Below are 20574 nucleotides of genomic sequence, written 5' to 3'. Positions count from 1 at the left end.
AAAAACTTCTGTAGATAACACCACAAATAATCCACACAATACTTCAACAAGCATTTATTAAATGCCTACTATGTGCTCAGCACTATACTAGGCACTAAGGGGTGCAGAGATACAAATATAAAAGTAATTTTTCCTGCCCTCAAGGAGCTTACAATTTAATTTTGGAAATAAATACAAATATGAAACGGTAACAGTGCTAGAAAATAATCACAAAGCAACATATTAGTAAGTGCATGGAGACAGTATAAACTCAAAAGATAAGTGCTGAGGCAGCACAGAATGAGGGAGGTCACCACATGAGGTGATGGCAATCAGGGAGAGCTCACTCAGAAGATATAAAGATAGCTAGGCTTTGAAGGGAGTGATGAACATAGCTGGGACCAAAGAGCAATCTAAGCAAAAATAACAGCATGAGAAAGGCACAGAGGCAAGAGCTGGTAAGACATCAGCAGAGGCTGTAGGAAGTTTGAATCTGTTGAATCAAGGTGAATATGCTAAAGAGTAATGAAGGCTGACAACTATTAACCACAGAGGTAATGGAGAATTTGGAACACCACTGCTTGACAGGAATTATCTACTGAGTGTTACTTAGTGAAAATTAGATATTGTAAAAATGGACTTTCAGGAGGATCACCTTGGAAACTTTATACAAGATGGGGATCCTGAGAGCAAAGAAATTGGAAAAAAAGAATTACAGTAACCTAGGCTTCTTATCTACATGAAAGGCTAGTACAGAGATGAGAGAAATGGGAGATCAAGCCTCAAAGACAAAACTGATTAAAAACTGGACTGACAGCAAGTTTTTGGACATGGAGAATGGAGAGTAGAAAAAGGTAACTCCAAGTTTAGGGTAAAAATATGAAGGGTGGTGACACTTTTCAGGACAAAGGAATTAGGCAATGAGGCCTATTTAAAAAGAAATTGGGGGTTTGGTGTATATGATAATGAATTCTATTTTCAAATACCAAGTTGTATAAACAGGAGTATAGAAAATGAAGTGAGCCAGGCATAGTGGCTCACACCTGTAATTCCAGCACTTTGGGAGGCCGAGGTGGGCGAATCACAAGGTCAGGAGTTTGATACCAGCCTGACAAATGTGGTAAAACTCCATCTCTACTAAAAATACAAAGATTAGCCGGTTGTGGTGGTTCATGCCTGTAATCCCAGCTACTCGGGAGGCTGAGGCAGGAGAATCGCTTGAACCCGGGAGGCGGAGGTTGCAGTGAGCAGAGATCGCACCACTGCACTCCAGGCTGGGCAACAGGGTGAGACTCCATCTCAAAAGAAATAAAGAAAAGAAAAGAAAAGAATGAAGATGAAGTGAATAGAAGTAAGACAGGGAGAGTATTCTCAGTGGAGAAGGGGAGAAGAGGGAATGGGAAAGATCAGTTAAAACAAAAAGCCAGATATTGGAGAAAAAGGCTCATACAAGCCAAAGGAGGGATGATCCAACAATATAAAATATAAATTAGATCAAAAAGGACAAGAACTTTAAAAAAAAAAAAAAAGGCCTTACTATTTCTCCACAGGTGAGTCTAAGAACATTTCACTGGAATGCTATGTATAAAAGCCAGTAAGAAGTTGTTTTAGGAACAGATTAATGTAAAGTGGGGGTTGAGAAAAAGGGGGGTTGAGAAATGGAAGACACGTTTGAAAAATCATGAACCACAGAGCAATAGAGGAGAAACGGAATGGTAGTTGGAAATGGGCAATGAGGTTGAAAGTAGTTCACATTTTATGCTGTAGATGAATTTACTAGTGCCATCCTAAGTGACCATCTGCCTGGCCTGGTACATGGATATTTCATTTTCCTCCACCATTCTGCTTCCCCTTAGGCAGTTTAGAGAAAAATATATTTGAATTTATTACTGCTTTATCCTCCCAGTTACTCTGTTAAATATGTTTTATTTGCACAATTTAACTCTGTAGTACTACAAAGCATCAACATTTAAAGATGATATAATTATAACCCAAAAGGGCATTTTCAACCAATTTTCCAGTAATTGTAAAGTATTTGCACTCTACTCCATACTCTCTTCCCCCCACCCCTCATAACAAGGGCTACGTATTTTTAAACAGCTGGCTAGAATTACCATGTTCGTCATACACAGCATAGCACAGTAGTCAGGAGCATAGGCTCTAGAATCAAACCCTGTGGGTCAGAATCAGTTGTATCACTTACTGGCTGTGTGATATTCGTCAACTCATTCAACTCTCTAAGCCTCTGTTTCCTCATCTATAAAATGGGGGATAAAATACTGATATGGTTTGGTTGGGTCCCCATCCAAATCTCTTCTTAAATTGCAGCTCCCATAATTCCCATGTGTCATGGGAGGGACCCAGTGGGAGGTAACTGAATCTTGGGGGTGGGACTTTCCTGTGCTGTTCTTGTGATAATACGTCTCATGGGATTTGATGATTTTATAAAGAGAAGTTTAGTTCCCCTGCACAAGTTCTCTCTTTGCCTGCTGCAATCCATGTAAGACATGATTTGCTCCTCCTTGCCTTCTGCCATGATTGAGGCCTCCCCAGCCATGTGGAACTGTGAGTCCATTAAACCTCTTTCCTTTATAAATTACCCAGTCTCAGGTATGTCTTTATTAGCAGCATGAGAACAGACTAATACACCTATCATTACCCTGAGAAAGGCATAACAGGGTTGGGTACACACTAAGAGCTCAATAAATGTCAGCTTTTATTATCTGGAGACTCAGAACCAAGAGTGAAGTTAACTGCTCTGTATGGGAATCAACCACCACATTCTAGTACTGCACCTTGCTCCATGGAGAAAATCTCTGAAACCTAAGATGCCTCTTCCAGGGCTATGTTGGATGGCGTTAAGAGTTATGGAAGAATCACCTTATCATGTTAGGTCCTAAAATGAGAAGCTTAGGATGGGAGGAGAAAGTACTGATGAACGATTCATTTCAGATGAACATAAAGATAGAATCTGTAGGATAAAGGAGCTTAATGCATACCATTCACAGTTTAAGAGCTCAAAATGTCATATAGCCTAGTCAACAATATTTTATGCTAAGAGTGTGAACTTGAGACAAAGAATGACTTCTGCTGATGTCCTCAAAGAATCCACAGCCTTTTTCTATTGTTATACTATTTGGCTAATTCTACGTATGTGCTGTATCAGCTTTGATAATTCTTTCAAGACACAGTCTTTTCACATACTCCAATATAACACTAATTTTTCTAGTCATATTATTTTCTCTAAATTTATGCCAGATGCTTAGTAATTCTGAGATTTAAGTAATCTGGCTATACATTACTCTGAATACTGATGCATAAAGAGATTTTAGCTGGTACATCTGTATATATTTCAATATGTTGCTCTGGTCTATGGCCATACCACCCTGAATGCACCTAATCTTGTTAATATGTTGTTTTGCTAAAAGGGCTTTTTATTGGAATAGAAGGGAATTGTTCCTCTAAAATGTACAGCAGGTGTGTGTGTACATACACATGTGCACACACACGTATTGTCCCTCTGACAATGTACCCATCATACTTAATATTTGCATACAAGGTAGTACTGGCCCCAGGAGGAATCAGTATCTTACAAAGGGTAAGGCACAACTGAAAACAGAGAGTGAAGATCTAGATACAACCAGATTTACTTGTTTTTGGTTTCTTGAAATTTCAAGTACAAAGAAATTAGGAATGGTAACTTATAAATCAAAAAAAGAAACAAGAGAAGGGAGGATAAGAAAATAAATGATAATGAAAAGGACTGTTGAAAACCAATATGACAAATGATGGGTGCCTTCATTCACCAACTGCTTAATGAAATTGATGTAGATTAACTATGATGTTGGTGGTGGTCAAGCGCTTTAGGGAGGCAGAGAAGGAAAGTTACAGGGAAAGAATTTATGACTCAAAATGTGGTCCTCTATGAGGAAAGATTTTGATTGCTTTTTTTGACCCATCAATAAAAAATAATATGATTAACTGTTATTCCTTTTCAGGACAGTCACAGGGTGAAATCATGAACTTTTCACCAGAACCTATATAATTTTCTTCTGAATAGGTTTAATGGAGTCAATTAAGTTTGAAGGTAAATTTTGGTAAGCCAAAAATTACTCAATTCCAACTCTGGTAAATAAGTGGCTACTCAAATGATTAAAATGAAGTGTAACAGAGGGTTTTCTCATATTGTTTATTAAATGGGAATTCTAAGAGTGTTCCAAATATCTGGAAGCATATAGTAGTACTATTGGAATAATAGTACTTGGGAATAAGAAGTGATAACCCACATTGCATGTTACTTTAAGCAAGTCTCATTACTTTATACAGTATTCCTTGGTATAGTGAAAGCCTCAAAGATGAAATATAGTACCTGATGATACTGAGTTTAATAGTTTATCTTTGTTGGTAGATTACAGACATGAATTATGGATGGAGTACACCAGAGTTCAAAAGAATGAAAACTGTAAGGTAAGGTATTAGATTATCACTGTGGATATTAAAGTCATATAAACTACTGGCAAGAAATAGATGGAGAATAATGAGTGAGGTGCTGAGGCCATCTAAAGAGGTGGGTGCAAGGTAATGACAGGAGTGACAGACTATCTTGTGAGGGAGTTTGCACAGGCTGATAAGAACCTGAGAAAGCAGTACTGTAATGGGCCAAAAAGGACGAGTATACATTCTTTGTAAGGAGTTTTGTCTTCCTAAAGTACCTCTGTCTCCTTCTCCTATCTGATGCCATAACTAGGATAGTGCAAACATCTATTTGTACCACAGTGTACAATGGGGACGTGGAAGGAGAGTCGTAAGTCACCAAAATGTATAACTATCCAAGCTCAAGAACAGCTGGGCTGAGTTTCCACTCACTTCTTTCTCTGTATTAACTCCCATAACCATCACTAGTGTGCCCACTTCCTATGTTGACACAGGTACTGGGACTGGGGGTGGTGAAGGATATGTATGAATGCTCAGTGACTCAATGGAGTCAGTGAAGGTCATATATGAAGAAAAATGAGTGCTGTTAAAAATATAGCATTCTGAGTTTGTATGGGAATACAAATTCCCACTGACTAGAGGGAATTTAGAATAAAAAAATGCACACTTAAGCATAAATACATTAAGTGTCTGTAAAAATTTTTCTAGAAAGCTACATACAAATATAAGTTTCATGTAGAAGCTACTTCTGCCTCTAGAGCAGCTTCTTAGATCAGATTAGGAATACAAGGGCACCTCCAAGGGAATAAATGGGAGGGGGACCACAGGAGATAGGAAGAAGCAGAGGAACTAGGAGTAGCAGCCTGTCTCAATCCTATAGCTACTCACCCAAAAGACAAAATTAAGTGCCTCAAGCCATGACAAGCAACTTGCTCTAATGCTATTTTAAATTTCTAAAGGATACATTAGGCCATCAGGAGCTCCATCAGATACTTTCAAAGACAAGTCAAGCTAATCAATCTTCATGAAGGCACTGGGCCCAAATTACTAAAAAGCTATTCTAACTTTGCCACCACTATAGATTCTGGCACTAAAGTTGCAATGACCTTTCTGCCTTTTAGTACACTGAAAGACTTCTCACCAGTGTGTGGTTTCTCTAATGCTGAATAATGCTCAAACTATAACTGAAGCTGTTCCTAAACTCCTACAGATTCAGATTTTTCACCACTGTGGATTCTCTGATGTCGAATGAGACTCGACCTCTGAATAAAGGCTTTCCCACACTCATTACATTGGTAGGGCTTCTCCCCTGTGTGAATTCTCAGGTGTTGAATGAGACCAGTGTTCCCATTGAAAGCTTTCCCACATTCTTTACATTTATAGGGTCTTTCTCCAGTGTGGATTCTCTGATGTTCAATAAGACCTGACTTCTGACTGAAGGCCCTCCCACACTCATTGCATTTGTAGGGTTTTTCCCCAGTGTGGCTCCTCTGATGACCAATAAGATGTGAGCTCCGCCTGAAGGTTTTCCCACACTCATCACACTCATAGGGCTTCTCCCCAGTGTGGATTCTCTGATGTCCAATGAGGTGTGAGCTATGACTGAAAGCTTTCCCACACTCATTACATTCATAGGGTCTCTCCCCACTGTGGATTCTCTGGTGCAGAATAAGGCCTGCACTCTGACTGAAAGCCTTCCCACACTGATTGCACTGATACGGCTTCTCCCCAGTGTGGATTCTCTGGTGCAGAATCAGGCCCGTGTTCTGACTGAAGGCTTTACCACACTCCTTACAGTGATAGCGTTTTACTTTGTTATGGATATCCTGATGTGAAAGAAGGGCTGACCTGTAACTGAAGGCTTTACCACACACATTACACTGATAGGGTTTCTCCCCAGTGTGGATTCTCCAGTGGCGAACAAGGCCTGAGCTCTGAGCAAAGCTTTTCCCACATTCATCACATTTGTGTCGTCTCTCTTGTGTAGGATTTCCCCGCTGCCTCTCTAATCTGCCCAGAAGGTCTCGGGCTTCTCCATGCTCAAGACCCCCGATAACATCCCCGTTGCATTTGGCAGCTGTCTCTCCATGTGGTTGGATTCCAGTAGGTATTACCTGTTTTGAAGCCAATTCCCTGTTCTCACTCCTGGTCTCACCACCTGAAATTAGAATGTAAAAAATAAACATCAAGCCAATGTCACTTCTTATTCTTTATGCTAGCAGAAACTGAAGATAGGGGAAAAGGAAAGTACACATGGAACACCTGTAAGTAAACACAAAACTTCTATCTCCAAAATGGCTTCTTAATAGTGACTTTGCTTAATATGAGCTAGTCAACTAGGAAAGAGGTGCCATTAAAAAAAGAGAGTTATTGGAAGGGGAACTAAAAGTCAGGAAAGGATCAACTGAGGTGAGGTGAAATTGGGGAGTGAGAAGGAATATGGAACTGCTAAAAGAACTAATTAGCAGGATAGAAATGGGCAAATGCCCCTAAAGAGTCATCAAAAGGAGAAGAAACAATTAATTTATGTGAGAAAAATCTATGTGGGATTCCCATGACAACTTGGATAGGAAATGTATGAACTCAGAGAGTATCTGTGAAATGTCAATTCCCAAATGGCAAACATGCCAGTACCCAGGTACAAAATGTAAGAAAGTTCTGGACAGGAGAACAGAAGTTTCATGTAAAACTTCAAGAAGTCTCAACATTATAACCCTCTGTTGGATCTTGAGTTTAAACTCAACTATGTCTTTCAGAACGGTTGTAACTACCATACACATAAACAATAAACAAAACAAAAAAATCTAAAATGACAATAATAATGACAGCTCTCCTTACCCAGGGAGAACATGTTTCTGAAATTTTCTGGCCTGTTATCTCTACTCAGATTCTTCTGTGATGGATCAAGAAGCCACTCCTCTCGAATAAGGGACACAGCCATGTCTTCAATCTTCTCCAAAGTCTGAAACAAAACAAGATCCCCATTTGGGGACTGGACTGTTTCACAGCTCAAACCTAGAGTTTGAGAGATCCATCAGTATTGGGAGAGGATTAAGACTTGGGAATGTACTATGTAAAGGGATCTGAATAGCTGGGAAGAAGAGGAAAATGCATGAGATTTATCGGGGAGAAATTCAGGATCAATCTGTCCTTAGGCAAAAGAATTTTTGAGACAAGTAGGTACTGCTACAAACTAGACAGTCTAGATACTGGGCAGATGCCACAAACACTGCCAAGCAGAGCTATGGAGTTTCAATGAGAAAGAGCACAACTCACCTGGAACCCTGCTGTGAGAAGTGTAGCTGTCATTTCCTGGTTTCCAGAATTTCCTTTCTGGGAAGAAGTAGGACTCTGAGAAGTAGACATGGCTGAGAGGAGAAAGGAGCTATGAATGAGACCAGCCCTGTCCTGTGGTTGTGTGGGCTGGCACTCACCTATTCCAAATTATTTGTATTTCAGCAGATATACATGTGTGCCAAAAATTTTGTACATGAAATACTGGTATCTTGGATTCTGGGCCTATATGTATGGTTGCCCCACAAAGCATATTCATGCCGATGTCCCTGAAGTCAGACTGAAGTTCCACTAAAAAACAGAAAGTATACTGGTTTCCTAACAGGAATCACTTTTCAGTTTCTTCTCTACCATCAAAACTACTACTTTTTTTTTGACAGAGTTTTGTTCTTGTTGCCCAAGCTGGAGTGCAATGGCATGATCTCGGCTCACTGCAACCTGCACCTTCCGGGTTCAAGTGATTCTCCTGCCTCAGCCTCCCGAGCAGCTGGGATTACAGATGTACACCACCACACCTGACTAATTTTTTGTATTTTTAGTAGAAATGGGGTTTCACCACGTTAGCCAGTCTGGTCTTGACTCCTGACCCCAAGTGATCCACCCACCACACCCAGCCCAAAACTACCTCTATCTTTCTGCTTGTATACAGTATTTCCTTAGGTTCTGATCTCTTGGCAAACTAAGTATCAGAATTAATCTCTATTAATTCATTACCTTTCTGAAATGTCTACTATGGCTTCCAGTATTTGCTTTCTACAGATATCAAACAGCTTATTATTAAAATATAGATTACTGGGGGCCGGACGCGGTGGCTCACGCCTGTAATCCCAGCACTTTCGGAGGCTGAGGCGGGTGGATCACGAGGTCAAGAGATTGAGACCATCCTGGTCAACATAGTGAAACCCCGTCTCTACTAAAAATACAAAAAATTAGCTGGGCATGGTGGCGCGTGCCTGTAATCCCAGCTACTCAGGAGGCTGAGGCAGAAGAATTGCCTTAACCTAGGAGGCGGAAGTTGCGGTGAGCCGAGATTGCGCCATTGCACTCAGCCTGGGTAACAAGAGCGAAACTCCATCTCAAAAAAAAAAAAAAATATATATATATATATATATATGTGTATATATATATATATATATATATATATATATATATATAACTATATCTCAGGCAACAAGCTTTAGGACTTCAGACAAGAATTATTAAGGGTGTTTTAATGTTTCTTTAGAAATACAAAAAATTCATAAATATAAACTACTCTAAATCACATAAATGAAAACATATGAAATGCAGGGGAAGATGATACTGGAACATCTCATTCTGCAATAAAGTAAAAAAATTTAAGAAATGATGGGAAAATGTCAAGAGGACACAAAAGCTAGACTGAAGGGGCCTTCTATGGCCAAATCTCAGATTATTTAGCATCAAAATAAAGACACTGGCTGGTCACAGTGGCTCATGCCTGTTATCCCAACACTTTGGGAGGCTGAGGTGGGAGGATCACTTGAGGCTAGGAGTTCGGGACCAGCCTGGTCAACTTCGTTTCTATTAAAATACAAGAATTAGCCAGGTGTGGTGGCATTCACCTGTAATCCCAGCTACTGGGGAGGCTAAGGTAAGGCATAAGAATTGCTGGAACCTGGGAGGCAGAGGCTGCAGTGAGCCGAGATTGTGCCACTGCACTCCAGTCTGGATGAGAGAGTGAGACTGTCTCAAAGACAAAACAAAAACAAAATAAAGACAGTAACAAAATACTTATGGAATAAATAGGAATTTATGAGTCCATATTGATAAATAAAAATAATAAAATTGAGAGAACACTCTTCTTTACAATAAAGAAAGGTAGAAGGAATGACAGAGTTAAGAAATCACTATTTCATAAGCATTCTAGTAATCACTAAGTCAGTCAAGAAGCACCAATGAACACTAAAACTAGTGTTTTAGCAACAAAAGTTTAATGAGGACTAAGATATTTACATACACTCAAGAGTATCTTCCAAAAGATACTTATTAGTTACAAAGGGAAAAACAGTAACTATACAATGATTAACCTAGCAAGAATAACCTTAACCAAGTCATCAAAGATAACACCACCTATAATAGGACAAATTCCTGTTGTACACCTGAGAAGGAGTACATCTCTTGTTAAGACTTAGGTCATGTATCCTTGGCAGGGTGAGGTGTTCCTGCCAAATATATATGACCTGATTGTAAACATGATCAAACATCAAGTAAATCCAAATTGCAGCCATTCTACAACATAACACACCTGTACTCTTCAAAAAAAGAAAGGCCAAGGAACTATTCCAAATTAAAGAAGACTAAAGAGACATGACAACTAACCACCAAGTGCAATACTGGACTATGCTCTGGACCAGAAAGATTATAATTGGGGCAACTGACAAAATATGAACTGTGACCTACTATTAGTATTGTAGCAATATTATATTTCTTAATTGTGATAAATTTAGAAATTTATTTATTTAGGTTACCTAAGAAATGCTCTTGTCGGAGGAAATACATACTGAAATATTTCCAAATAAAGTGGTATGACAATATCGGCATAAACTCAAAAACACTTATGTTGTAAATGTACTGGGGTAACAGAAATATGTAAATACATAAAAAATACCCAAATTCTTTAATTGGTTCATGAGTTTGCTACTAGGATGAACAGTCTATATTTGAAGCCTCAACATTTAAACACAGACATTGGGACTGGTCTGTCAACAGGATTTCAGTTCTTGGTTCTTCAGGAACTAGATAGGTATCCCAAATGGACTTCTTTTCTCTCAACTTCCCCCACTTGTCATCAATGAAATCTGGCTACTCACCTCTCTCTTGTGACCCTTGGGACACTGGAGATTTATGCTGGGTTGCCTCAGATTGGAGCTGAGTACTTGGAGGCTCTGGTGCAGATTCTGAATGTACTACCTCCTCCCAGAGTACCCTACGTCCATGTACACGAGCTGAGATCTAAAAACAACAGACATTTGGATAATAAGGAATCCCTTTGAGAAATGTAGTGAACAATGAAAGAGGACCAAGAACACCTCTATAGGGATATATACTTGGGGAAGGAAGCAGCAGAATCTCCCTTACTTCTTAGAGATGGTAAGGAACACAAATATGTAGACTAGCACAGAAAGAAAGGCATCATTTTTGCTCAGTACTAAAGGAAAAGATTTCTGCTGATGCCTTCCCTGCTACACAGAACAACAATATTTTGTGCTCCTAAAGCACAGGATGGAGGAAAATAACAAACAAACTTAAAGCCAGTGCTATGCAGTAGAAAAATCCTTTAATAAGGAACTAGAAAGCCTGATTTCTCAAATTTATCTTTAATTATTTGGGTGCCCTAGAAAAAGTAACTTAAGCTCCCTATGCATCAAGTTCCCATCTGGCAAACAGGAACAATATAGTTGCAGGGATGTTACGATGACCAAAAAAAAAGAATTTATATCCTTTACAAAAGTTAAAAGAACTCTACAAGCCATACTATACTAAAACTATTTTCATCCTTATCAAACAGAAACTGATGCTAATCATTTGCTCTCCCACCATCATGCCTATGTCCCTCTACCGAGCTCCCAGGACTCCCACAGTCACAGCATGCACACCTCCTTCTACTTACTGGTCGTCCTAGTATATCAATCTGCCTTTCCAAATCCTCTAATAGGGTCACCACCTCCTCTCCGTTCTCTAGCTGATGTTCCTTAACCAGAGTCTGGAGCTCCTCAGGTAGGATGGTCAAGAACTGCTCCAGCACCAGCAGCTCCAGGATCTGCTCCTTGGTGTTCAAATCTGGCCTCAGCCACTGATGGCAAAGTGCTCGTAGTTGGATCAGAGCTTCTCGGGGTCCTAGTGTCTCCTGATAGCATAACTGCCTGAAGCGCAGGCGGAACAGTTCTTGGCCAGGAGGGTTATTTTCATGCAGACTAGATTCCTGGTCCCAACCATGATCCTCCTCTACCTTGACGATTACAAGATCCTCTTCAGGAGTCTGGTCTGGTGGGGATGGGGCTGAAGGCTTTCTTGATTCTTCAGCCATTTAGGGCCTGAAAAGCTCAGGAGACTCGTTTCCACTACCTTCTTTATCTTCTTAAGAGAAGACTCTTCTGAGGGTCTCTTTTCTAAGGGTACTTCTTCATGAAGAAAATATAATAGTGTTAAGGCAAGTCAAAAGTCACTGTAACTTACTATTGTATCTTAACAAGTTTCTTATTATGACATGGACTTCATGGCTCAGCCAATTAAATTATCCTCCCCTCCGTTCCAGAAATAACTACTTACCTCCTTAACTTTCTGCCATGCTAGTCATGCAAACTATCCATAGAAAAATCCCTTCCTTCTGCTTTCATCACCATGTTTGGGGATGTGGAACATGGCTAAACAAAGTCAGGAAACCATGTAGTTGAAATTCTGTGTTTAATCTCAGCTGGCCTTCAGGGATACTCACTTAACCCCTTTTAGCCTTTGTTACACCAGCTGTACAAAACTGGTTCTACACACTTCAGCTCTCAACCTTTCTCTTACTCTTAACAGATGAGACTAATTTCTATACAATCTAATTCAAGGTATTGTCAAAAAACTCCTAACACTCTGTTCTTCTACACCTAACATTCCTTATCCTACCTGTGCTCCCTATCTTTCCTCCTATCTCAAGGCTGATTTCCTCTACTATGGACTTTACCTCCAATTCAAGAACTCTCTATGGAGCACTCCAAGGAACCTGAATGCCCTATCAACACCTACAACCCAAAAGTCTACTCCCACCATACTAAACGAACTTCCAGAATCTCACATAAATAAAATCATACAGTATGTAGGCTTTTGAGTCTGGCATCTTTTACACAGCATAATACACTTGTTTTTATCAACACTGTAGAAGCAGTTTGTTCCTTATGTAGATGAATGTTTAAATGTTTCTCCATTTCCCAGTTGAGCAATATCTGAGTTGTTTTTTATTAATATGAATAAAGCCACTATGAACATCTACATGAGTTTTTGTGTGAATGTAGTTTTCACTTTATTTGGGCAAATATTCAGAGGTAAAATTGCTTTGTCATAAAATACATACACGTATAACTTTATAAAAAACTGTGAAACTGTTTTCCAAAGCACTTTGCATTCCACTATCCATGTATGAGAATTGTAGTTGCTCACCATTCTGACCAGCACTTGATATTGTTTTTGTTTTTAATTTTAGATATTCTAATAGGTGTATGTATAGCAGCAACTCATTACAGTTCTAATATCTCATATGGTTTTAGTATGCACTTCCCTACTAATAATGTTGAGCATCTTTTTATGTGTTTAACATCTACATATCTTCTTTAGTAAAGTATTTGTTCAAAACTTTTGCCTATTTTTTAAATTAGTTTTCTTTAAAATTAAGTTTTGAGAGTTCCTTATATAGTCTGGACACAAGTCCTTTATGAGATATGTAATTTGTAAGCATTCCCTTTTTCATTCTTTTCACAGGGCCTTTTGAAGAACAAAAGTTCATATTTTTTTAGAGACTGTGCTTTTGGTGTTATAGCTAAGAAATCTTTGCTTAATCCAAGGTCGCAAATATTTTCTCCCGTTTTTTTACTAAAAGTTTTATAGTTTTAGGTTTTACATTTAGGCCTATGATCCATTTTGAGTTAATTTTTTGTATAGAATTTGAGGTATGGCTGGAGGATCATTTTAAGGCTTCTCCTTTTATCTATGTAACTGTCTTTCTATATTTGTCAAGTATCAGTTCACTATATGTATGTATACATAAGGGTCTATTTCTTGAATCTCTATTCTGTTCATTGACCTATGCATCTATTCTTTCACCAATACAGAATTGTCTTGATTGTGTAACTTTTAAAATCTTAAAATCAAGTAGGTGTGAGTCTTGCAACTTTGTTGTTCGTTTTCAAAATCATTTTGACTTTTCTAGTTCTGTTGTCTATTGATACATATTTTAGAATCAGTGTATTTATTTCTTAAAAAAATCCTTAAGTTGTATTGTACTGAATCCATAGATCAGTTTAGGGACAACTGATATCTTACCAATATTGAGTTTTCCATTCCATGAACACAATGTGTCTCTCTGCTGAAGTCTTCTTTGACTTCTTTCATCAGTACCAACACTACCTTCTTAAAGGACAAGATAAAATACCGTCGCCTTTAAAATCCTATCCTGGTGACTCCAGTTGGAAGTTATTTTCCTCTGATTCTATACCTCTGTTACTTAAATGTATACTGCTTTAATGTTACTTTTCCTATAACTGTATACTTACTAGTTCCAAAGGAATTTTGACTTTATAACTTTATTGTATTTTCCCCATGGGCAAAGATCCGTATCTTTATCTTATTCATAGAATCAAAAAACATTAGCCATCTTTACAACAGCAAACAGAGTATGTTTACATTTCTTGTAAGGGTGAGGTTTACAAACAAGACCTGATATCCAAAAAAAGTTCAACTCCATGATTCCATTTCTTTGTGAAATATATGTCTACGATTTCTATCTTTGGTATAGACATCATCTTTTGCCTAGAATTGCAGTGGTAACCTTGGTTATGCTTTTTCCTATTTGTGTTCCACAATGTTGTCTGCTGTGGATTGAAATGTGTCCTCCAAAAAGATATGCTGACGTCCTAACCTCTAGTACCTGTGAATGTGACCTTATTTGGAAATATGGGCTTTGTAGATGTAATCAAGTTAAGGTGAAGTTATACTGGAATGGGCAGGCTATTAAACCAGTAAGACCGGCACATTTTCAAAATGAGAAATGATGAAAAGACACAGAGACAGACTCTCAGAAAGGAGAAGGTCATGTGAAGACACAGACACACAGATGAATGAGAGCTAAGTGATGACAGAAGCAGAGATAGAGTTATGCAGCTGCAAGCCAAGGAATGCCAAAGTTTGTCAGTGACAACCAGGAGCTAGAAGAGCAAGGCCCTGGTAACACCCTGATTTTGGACATCCAGCCTCCCTACCTATGAGACAGTAAGTGTCTATTGTATTAAACTACCAATTTTGTGACACTTTTTGTTTTACAGTAGCCCTAAACTGCCAGGGAGATTTTTTAAAAACATGTAATACGACTCATCTCCTGAAAATACTTCAAAAGGGAACCAAATTCTTTAGCACGGTATGCAAGGCCCTTTATAAATGTAAACCTACCTGGCTTTAACTACTTTAAACTCACTTTCATAAAGCCTTTCAGGCTGTAGGTTTCTCATACTTCCATTCGACTACAGAGTTCTCTACTTTAGCTCAGTGGTTCAAAACTGATGGCAATATCATCCTTACCCCCATCCCAGGGACCTTTAGTAATGTCTGTAAATATTTTGGTTGTCGTCACTTTGGAGGGAAGGGGTGCTACTATTATCTTGTGTATACAGGCCAGGGATCCTACAATGCTCAACACAGCCCCCACTACAAATTATTATTTGGCCCAAAGTGTCAATACCAAGGTTGATAAATCTTGGTCTAGCTAAAACCATTCAACTGTTAACAGTAATTTATCTATTACCTTTTTGATGAGTTCTTCTCTGTCATTCCCCTGCCATTTGTCATTCCTACCAAAGCATTTTTTATATGGTCCAAATATAGGACTTACTGCATTGTGAGAATGTGCAAATATTTGTTGGTGGAGGTGACCATTATCTTTGTATTTCAGGCAACACCGTAGAGAATGAAGAACAGCGTTAAGTAAAGGTAGCGCACCTAAAACCAGCTGGCATGAGATGTTAACATCAAGATAAAACCAGAGACCTGTAGTCCACAAAGAAAAGAAAAGATAAGTACTTACGAATAAAATCAGATTACTGTACATAGAATTCCCAATATGGATCATCAAGGCAGTGCTTATCTTTTCAGTTTTTTTTGGAGGCGGTGGGAGGGGCGGTTGGTTTAGACTCCTCAACCTAAAGAAAACACAGAACTTCTTTCCAGCGAAATGTTCATAGACACAAAATTTTACATTCAATTTCAGCAGAGTTCATAGACTCAAAGGCCATCCAAGAATGCCAGGAAGGTTAAAAACAAACAAATTCTATTTAGAGAGTGTGTACAGAAAAGGAAGAGAAGTTGAAAATTATTTTAAAAGTTAGACAAGGCCAGAAACAACAGGATGGGGAGTAAACTACAGATTAGAAGAACTAAGGAGCAAAATATATAAATATGGCAATTAACATCAGGGGTCAAGTTCATTGATGATGACTTTACAGAAAAGTGGAGGAATCTGCTAGAACAGTGGGATTTGGGTGAAGAGTGAATTTGAGGAAGATGCTGAAATTTTGTTGAGAAAGGGTAATCAATTTGGTTTGAACAAATTATTTGTTTCTGTTTGAATAAATTATAATTTAAGATAATTTATTTTAAAATTCTTAGTTCATTTTAAAATAATTTTTAAAATCAATTACAATTTAACAAACAAACTTACATTTTCTTAAAATAGCTACTTATGGTTTAATGCTAAAAACTTAAAGGTCATTACATGGGACATAAATTCTAACTGTTTAGAATGTGATGTTATTCTAAATAAGAATGGTGATAGTCTTATCATGCTTTCTTGTAAATCTCCTTTAAGCCAAGATTCATTTTTAACTACTGAACAACTGGCCATCCATTACTGGACAATCCTCATCCATAATGGCTATAAAATATTTATTATTAATAATATTATTTAGGGACAGGGTCTCACTATGTTGCTCAGGCTTGAGAGCAGTGTCTATTCACAGGTGCAATTCCATTGCTCACCAGTACAGAAGGCTATAAAATATTTTAATGTGAAGTGTGCAGCATTCAAGAACTTTATACTGTTGATGTGGCATTAAAGTCTCAATAGTGACACTGATGAAAGCCAGCTAATTTTCAGGTTTGTTGATTTTTTATACCAAATCAGCCAACAGGTCTTGTCCATTGCCCATCTTGATTATTCTATTTAGTGGCTAATTTTCCATTTTTTAGTCTTTTCCCTCTCTAATCAGCTAGTTTTTGAGAATTACAACTTACAAATAAATGAGTGCAAAATTACTCCACTATGTACTTTCCTCTTAGTTTTGTACATACATGTCTGTATTGAGTTGGTAAGCACTGTGTAAATATAGACTGATTTTTACATTTTCTCCCTACATTTTTCTTTTACATTTTCTATGCTTTATTGTTATCTCAAATTGCATTAACTGAAAGTTTTAACATCTACGACATTTTACATTTAACCACAACAGAAATTCAAAACATGTATACATATGCTAAAACAATGATTGCTACGTAAATATACTCAACGGAACTAACAAAAACAGAAATGTTTTTAAAGGTGGCGGTGGCAGTCAAAGTAGCCTGACAAAAATTACTCATTACTAACCAGAGTTTTGGAAATGGGGCCCCTCCCAGAGTTCCTAGTTGGCTAACTTCAGTTTGCTTTAACAAATGAAATAGGCATTCTGATAATGTTGAATTCTGTATTACCCGATATTAAAAACAAAAACAAAACTTTTGTACAATTATCCAGTCAACACACCACCAGTTTCTTAATACACTAAAGAAAGCAGAATAACAGCAAAAATGGATTTTTGTGGATAACTGGGGCTTCCAAAAGCAAAACACCTCTTTTTTAAAAAATAAGAATTTTTTTGTGACCGAAACGCAAAATAGTGCTAAGTGAAAACAATTCAGACCCTGGAAATAGTTGGATAAAAAATAACATGGGGGGCAGTTCCCCATTTTAAAATAAATACGATCGACTACAAAATCATACCACAAAACGATTAGCTACGAAGAAAGCGAACCTTCCTAAAAAGTGTTCCCTCGCGAAAAGTTCGAGGGCAATTCGCGGGCAGGTACTCTGCCTACACCAGCAACTAAGGCGTCAGAATCGTTCACCGGCGCCCACCACCGCACAGGCCCCTCTCCGGACCCCTCAGGCCTGTCCTCGGCTGCGGCCTGATCCAGCCACAAAGCACCCACTTTCCTCCGGCCCAGAGCCCGACCGTACTCACCGTGAGTTGCAGAGGCGGCCCGGCGTAGGGAAGGGAGGCTGCAAAAGGTAAACAGACAGGGAAGAAGGTCGGGGAGAAAAGGGGACGACAATTGTACTCGGACCTGCCCCTCCGGCCACTAACTTCCCAAATCAGCGGAGGCACAACACCGGCCAGCACGCATCTTGCCCCAAAGGCACTTCCGGAAGCTCTCTAGGAGTCCTGGAGGTCTAAAAGCTCTATGGTTGGGCAACTGAGGGTGCCAGAGTACCACGCCCCTCACCTGCGGTGTGCTGGGCCTAGGGTTCCTCTCGTGTCTGCATGCCTCAGGGTTGCGCGGTCGCTGGGGCAGTGGACGTGCTGGGCAATAACGGACTTTGGTGTCCCCTCCGCCTTGTGTGCCCGTGCAGCTCTGCGCGTTCGCTGGCGATAGTAACGGTCACCTGGGGGCCGATATCAGACGTGAGAAGGCCGGAGCTGTGAACAGGAGGCTGGGAAGGTGTTGGAGGAGGAGCACTTCATGAATCAGGATTCTAACGACTCGCGTTTGTACATACCCTGTATTTTACTGTTCTCGACTCATAAATATATCCAGCCCTCCCATATAGACTCCAAACTTCGTGAGGAATTCCTGCTCATCACAGTTCACAGTTTTGTGAAATCTCTGTGGCATGGTACTTGCCATGGTACCTGCTGCATTAGAGCTTTTATGAGACTGATAGGATTTCCGGGGTGGAGGTTGTGGTAAGTGTTATTTTTTGTTGTTTAGGTCCCACGTATTTATTTACTTCAACGCCTTTCCCCACCACCTATTTATTATCAGGGCTCCTCCAGTTTTCACCTTAATATCTCTCTTTATCTGCTCCTACTGGTAGCCACCACCAATGTTTCTATCCCTTCCCAATTACTAACTTCCCAGTATTTTGTGTACTGACCAGGTCGTTTTGGTTTAAGGGCTTTGTCATCTAATTATCATATGAAAACAAGTAAATAAAAAACACAAGGAAGCTACAGTGCTTCTGAACTCCTTCAAAGTATTTATTTTTGCTCTTTATTCCACAGCTGATGCCTTCCACCGGGGATGGTAACTGGAAGTAACTGGTGTCAGACTAGAACTCTTTCAGTTTCTTTTTTTACATTAAAAAATTTTTTTTTGGCTGAGTGCAGTGGTTCACACCTGTAATCCCAGCACTTTGGGAAGCTGCGAGAGGATCACCTGAGCTCAAGGGTTTGAGACCATCCCGGCCAACATGGCAAAACCCCATCTCTGCAAAAAATAGAAAAATTAGTCGGGTGTGGTGGCGGGCCCCGGTAGTCCCAGCTACTCCAGAGGCTGAGGCGGGAGAATCACATGACCCTGGGAGGTAGAGACTATAGTGAGCCGAGATCCTGCCATTGCACTCCAGCCTGAGCGGTAGAGCAAGACTGTCTCAACATAAACAAACAAACAAATAAATAATAAATTTTTAAATCTGAAGTTGTGCAGGTATGTAGTTGTACAAAAGCAATGTGCACACAACTATGACTGCACATACTATGTACAAAGTTGTGTACACATAGGAAGTAAAAGTGGCAAGCCATAGGTAGTTTCCTCAAACTGGACACACAGGCACTGATTACAACAGATAAAATTAATAAATTTGACTACAAATTTTTAAATTCATATCAAAATTTAAATCTTCTCATCAAAAAGCACCATTAAGAAAGTGAATAAAAAGCTACACACTGGAAAATATTTGTAATACATCTATCTGACAAATAACTAGTATCCAGAACATATGAACTCTTCAAAGTTTAATGAATAAGATAATCCAACATAAATAGGCAAAAGATTTGAACACTTTCTTTACAAAAGATAAACGAATGGCCAGTATGTACACTAAAAAGTAATCATTATTCATTAGGGAAATGCAAAGTTAAAACCACAGTGAGTTACCACCACATACCCATTAGAATGGTTGATAATATCACCAATTTCCAAGTTATTCAGGCTTGAGAGGCTTCCTTGGTTTACCCAATGAAATAAGAGATAAAGGAGAAATTATCAGAGCCAGATTTCTCCTTTGAAATGTTACTTTTCTCCATTAATGTAACCAGCATCCTCAGTTCTAATTATCTCACACCTATGTGATTGCAACACAATACTTATGTGACTGTGAGATAGTCTTCCTAACTATCCAAGACGTGGTCCTTAAATATCCTTATCATTCTCCCAATCACTAACCCTGGGTAGTTCCTTATTTTTAAGTAAAATTTAAACTTCTCTGCTTGCCTCTTATTTTTGTATTTTAAAAAATTAATAAAACATAAAAAAATCAATATAGAATTATATATAATTTTTAAAAGCTGACACCTCTACGCTCAAATAGTATTTACCTAGAATGTTGAGAGACAGTTGTTTAATGGTCTCTCAAATTACTTCTAGTCTTATGGTAGATTTTTCTTTCAGGTTAGCTTTTCAAGGATGTTTGTGTCTCCTTCTATAGCACATTTGTTTCCTGATCAGGATAATAAAGATAATGGCTCACTCTGGAGCAAGGCTCACTCTTGGGCTTCCTAAGCTTAGAATTCCTCTGCTAGGATGCAAACCCACTGTTCCATGCTAGGAGAGGAAGGCCAAGCTTAGCCCCCTCTATGGGCTTTGGGAACATAAGCTTTGGCAACAAGGGAATATAAAGCTCATGATGCCTGTGTTATTAAATAATAAAGTCTTCTGTCTCTGACGCAGGAGCCCAGTGTCTTCTCTTAGTATCCATAAAACTATGGCAAGCTAAATTATTAGCTTGCAAGTAGGGTAAGAGTTTCACCACTTTTGACATGGAGTAATCACTGTTAAGTTTGGAGTGCATCCTTTTCCTGCACAAATACCCCACAAATTACATCTACATATGCATTTTTTTCA

At 38.9% G+C, this 20574-nt stretch overlaps 1 protein-coding gene across 2 annotated transcripts; it reads right to left on the bottom strand.

Moving 5' to 3' along the window:
- Positions 1 to 39: 39 nt before the first annotated feature.
- Positions 40 to 17862, bottom strand: LOC105726400 (zinc finger protein with KRAB and SCAN domains 8). 2 transcript variants are annotated; one of them, XM_012465853.3, is made up of 7 exons: positions 17694 to 17862; positions 15503 to 15617; positions 11339 to 11849; positions 10539 to 10680; positions 7690 to 7781; positions 7252 to 7375; positions 40 to 6571 (listed from the first exon to the last, which is right to left on the bottom strand). In XM_012465853.3, the coding sequence occupies exons 3-7, from the start codon at positions 11753 to 11755 to the stop codon at positions 5610 to 5612; spliced, it is 1737 nt and encodes a 578-aa protein (XP_012321276.1). In that variant the 5' UTR covers positions 11756 to 11849; positions 15503 to 15617; positions 17694 to 17862; the 3' UTR covers positions 40 to 5609. The 2 variants fall into 2 exon arrangements, with proteins under 2 accessions (XP_012321276.1, XP_064219174.1); XM_064363104.1 differs by lacking the exons at positions 15503 to 15617; positions 17694 to 17862 and having other exon boundaries at positions 11339 to 12867.
- Between the last annotated feature and the right edge of the window lie 2712 nt (positions 17863 to 20574).

Source organism: Aotus nancymaae, unplaced genomic scaffold, assembly GCF_030222135.1.
Source record: "Aotus nancymaae isolate 86718 unplaced genomic scaffold, 86718_ANA_hifiasm-v0.15.2.pri h1tg000051l, whole genome shotgun sequence".
Classification (NCBI taxonomy): domain Eukaryota; kingdom Metazoa; phylum Chordata; class Mammalia; order Primates; family Aotidae; genus Aotus; species Aotus nancymaae.
Note: the sequence above shows the minus strand (reverse complement) of the source record. Positions and strands in the feature narration are given on the sequence as shown.

What these genes read in the sequence shown, in the direction of transcription:
- LOC105726400 (XM_012465853.3), bottom strand. Translation starts at nt 11,755, where the DNA reads ATGGCTGAAGAATCAAGAAAGCCTTCAGCCCCATCCCCACCAGACCAG. An exon ending in TTGATATACTAGGACGACCA is followed by an intron (nt 10,681 to 11,338) that starts GTAAGTAGAAGG and finishes TGTTGTTTTTAG; the next exon opens with ATCTCAGCTCGTGTACATGG. An exon ending in TTCTCACAGCAGGGTTCCAG is followed by an intron (nt 7,376 to 7,689) that starts GTGAGTTGTGCT and finishes GTTTTGTTTCAG; the next exon opens with ACTTTGGAGAAGATTGAAGA.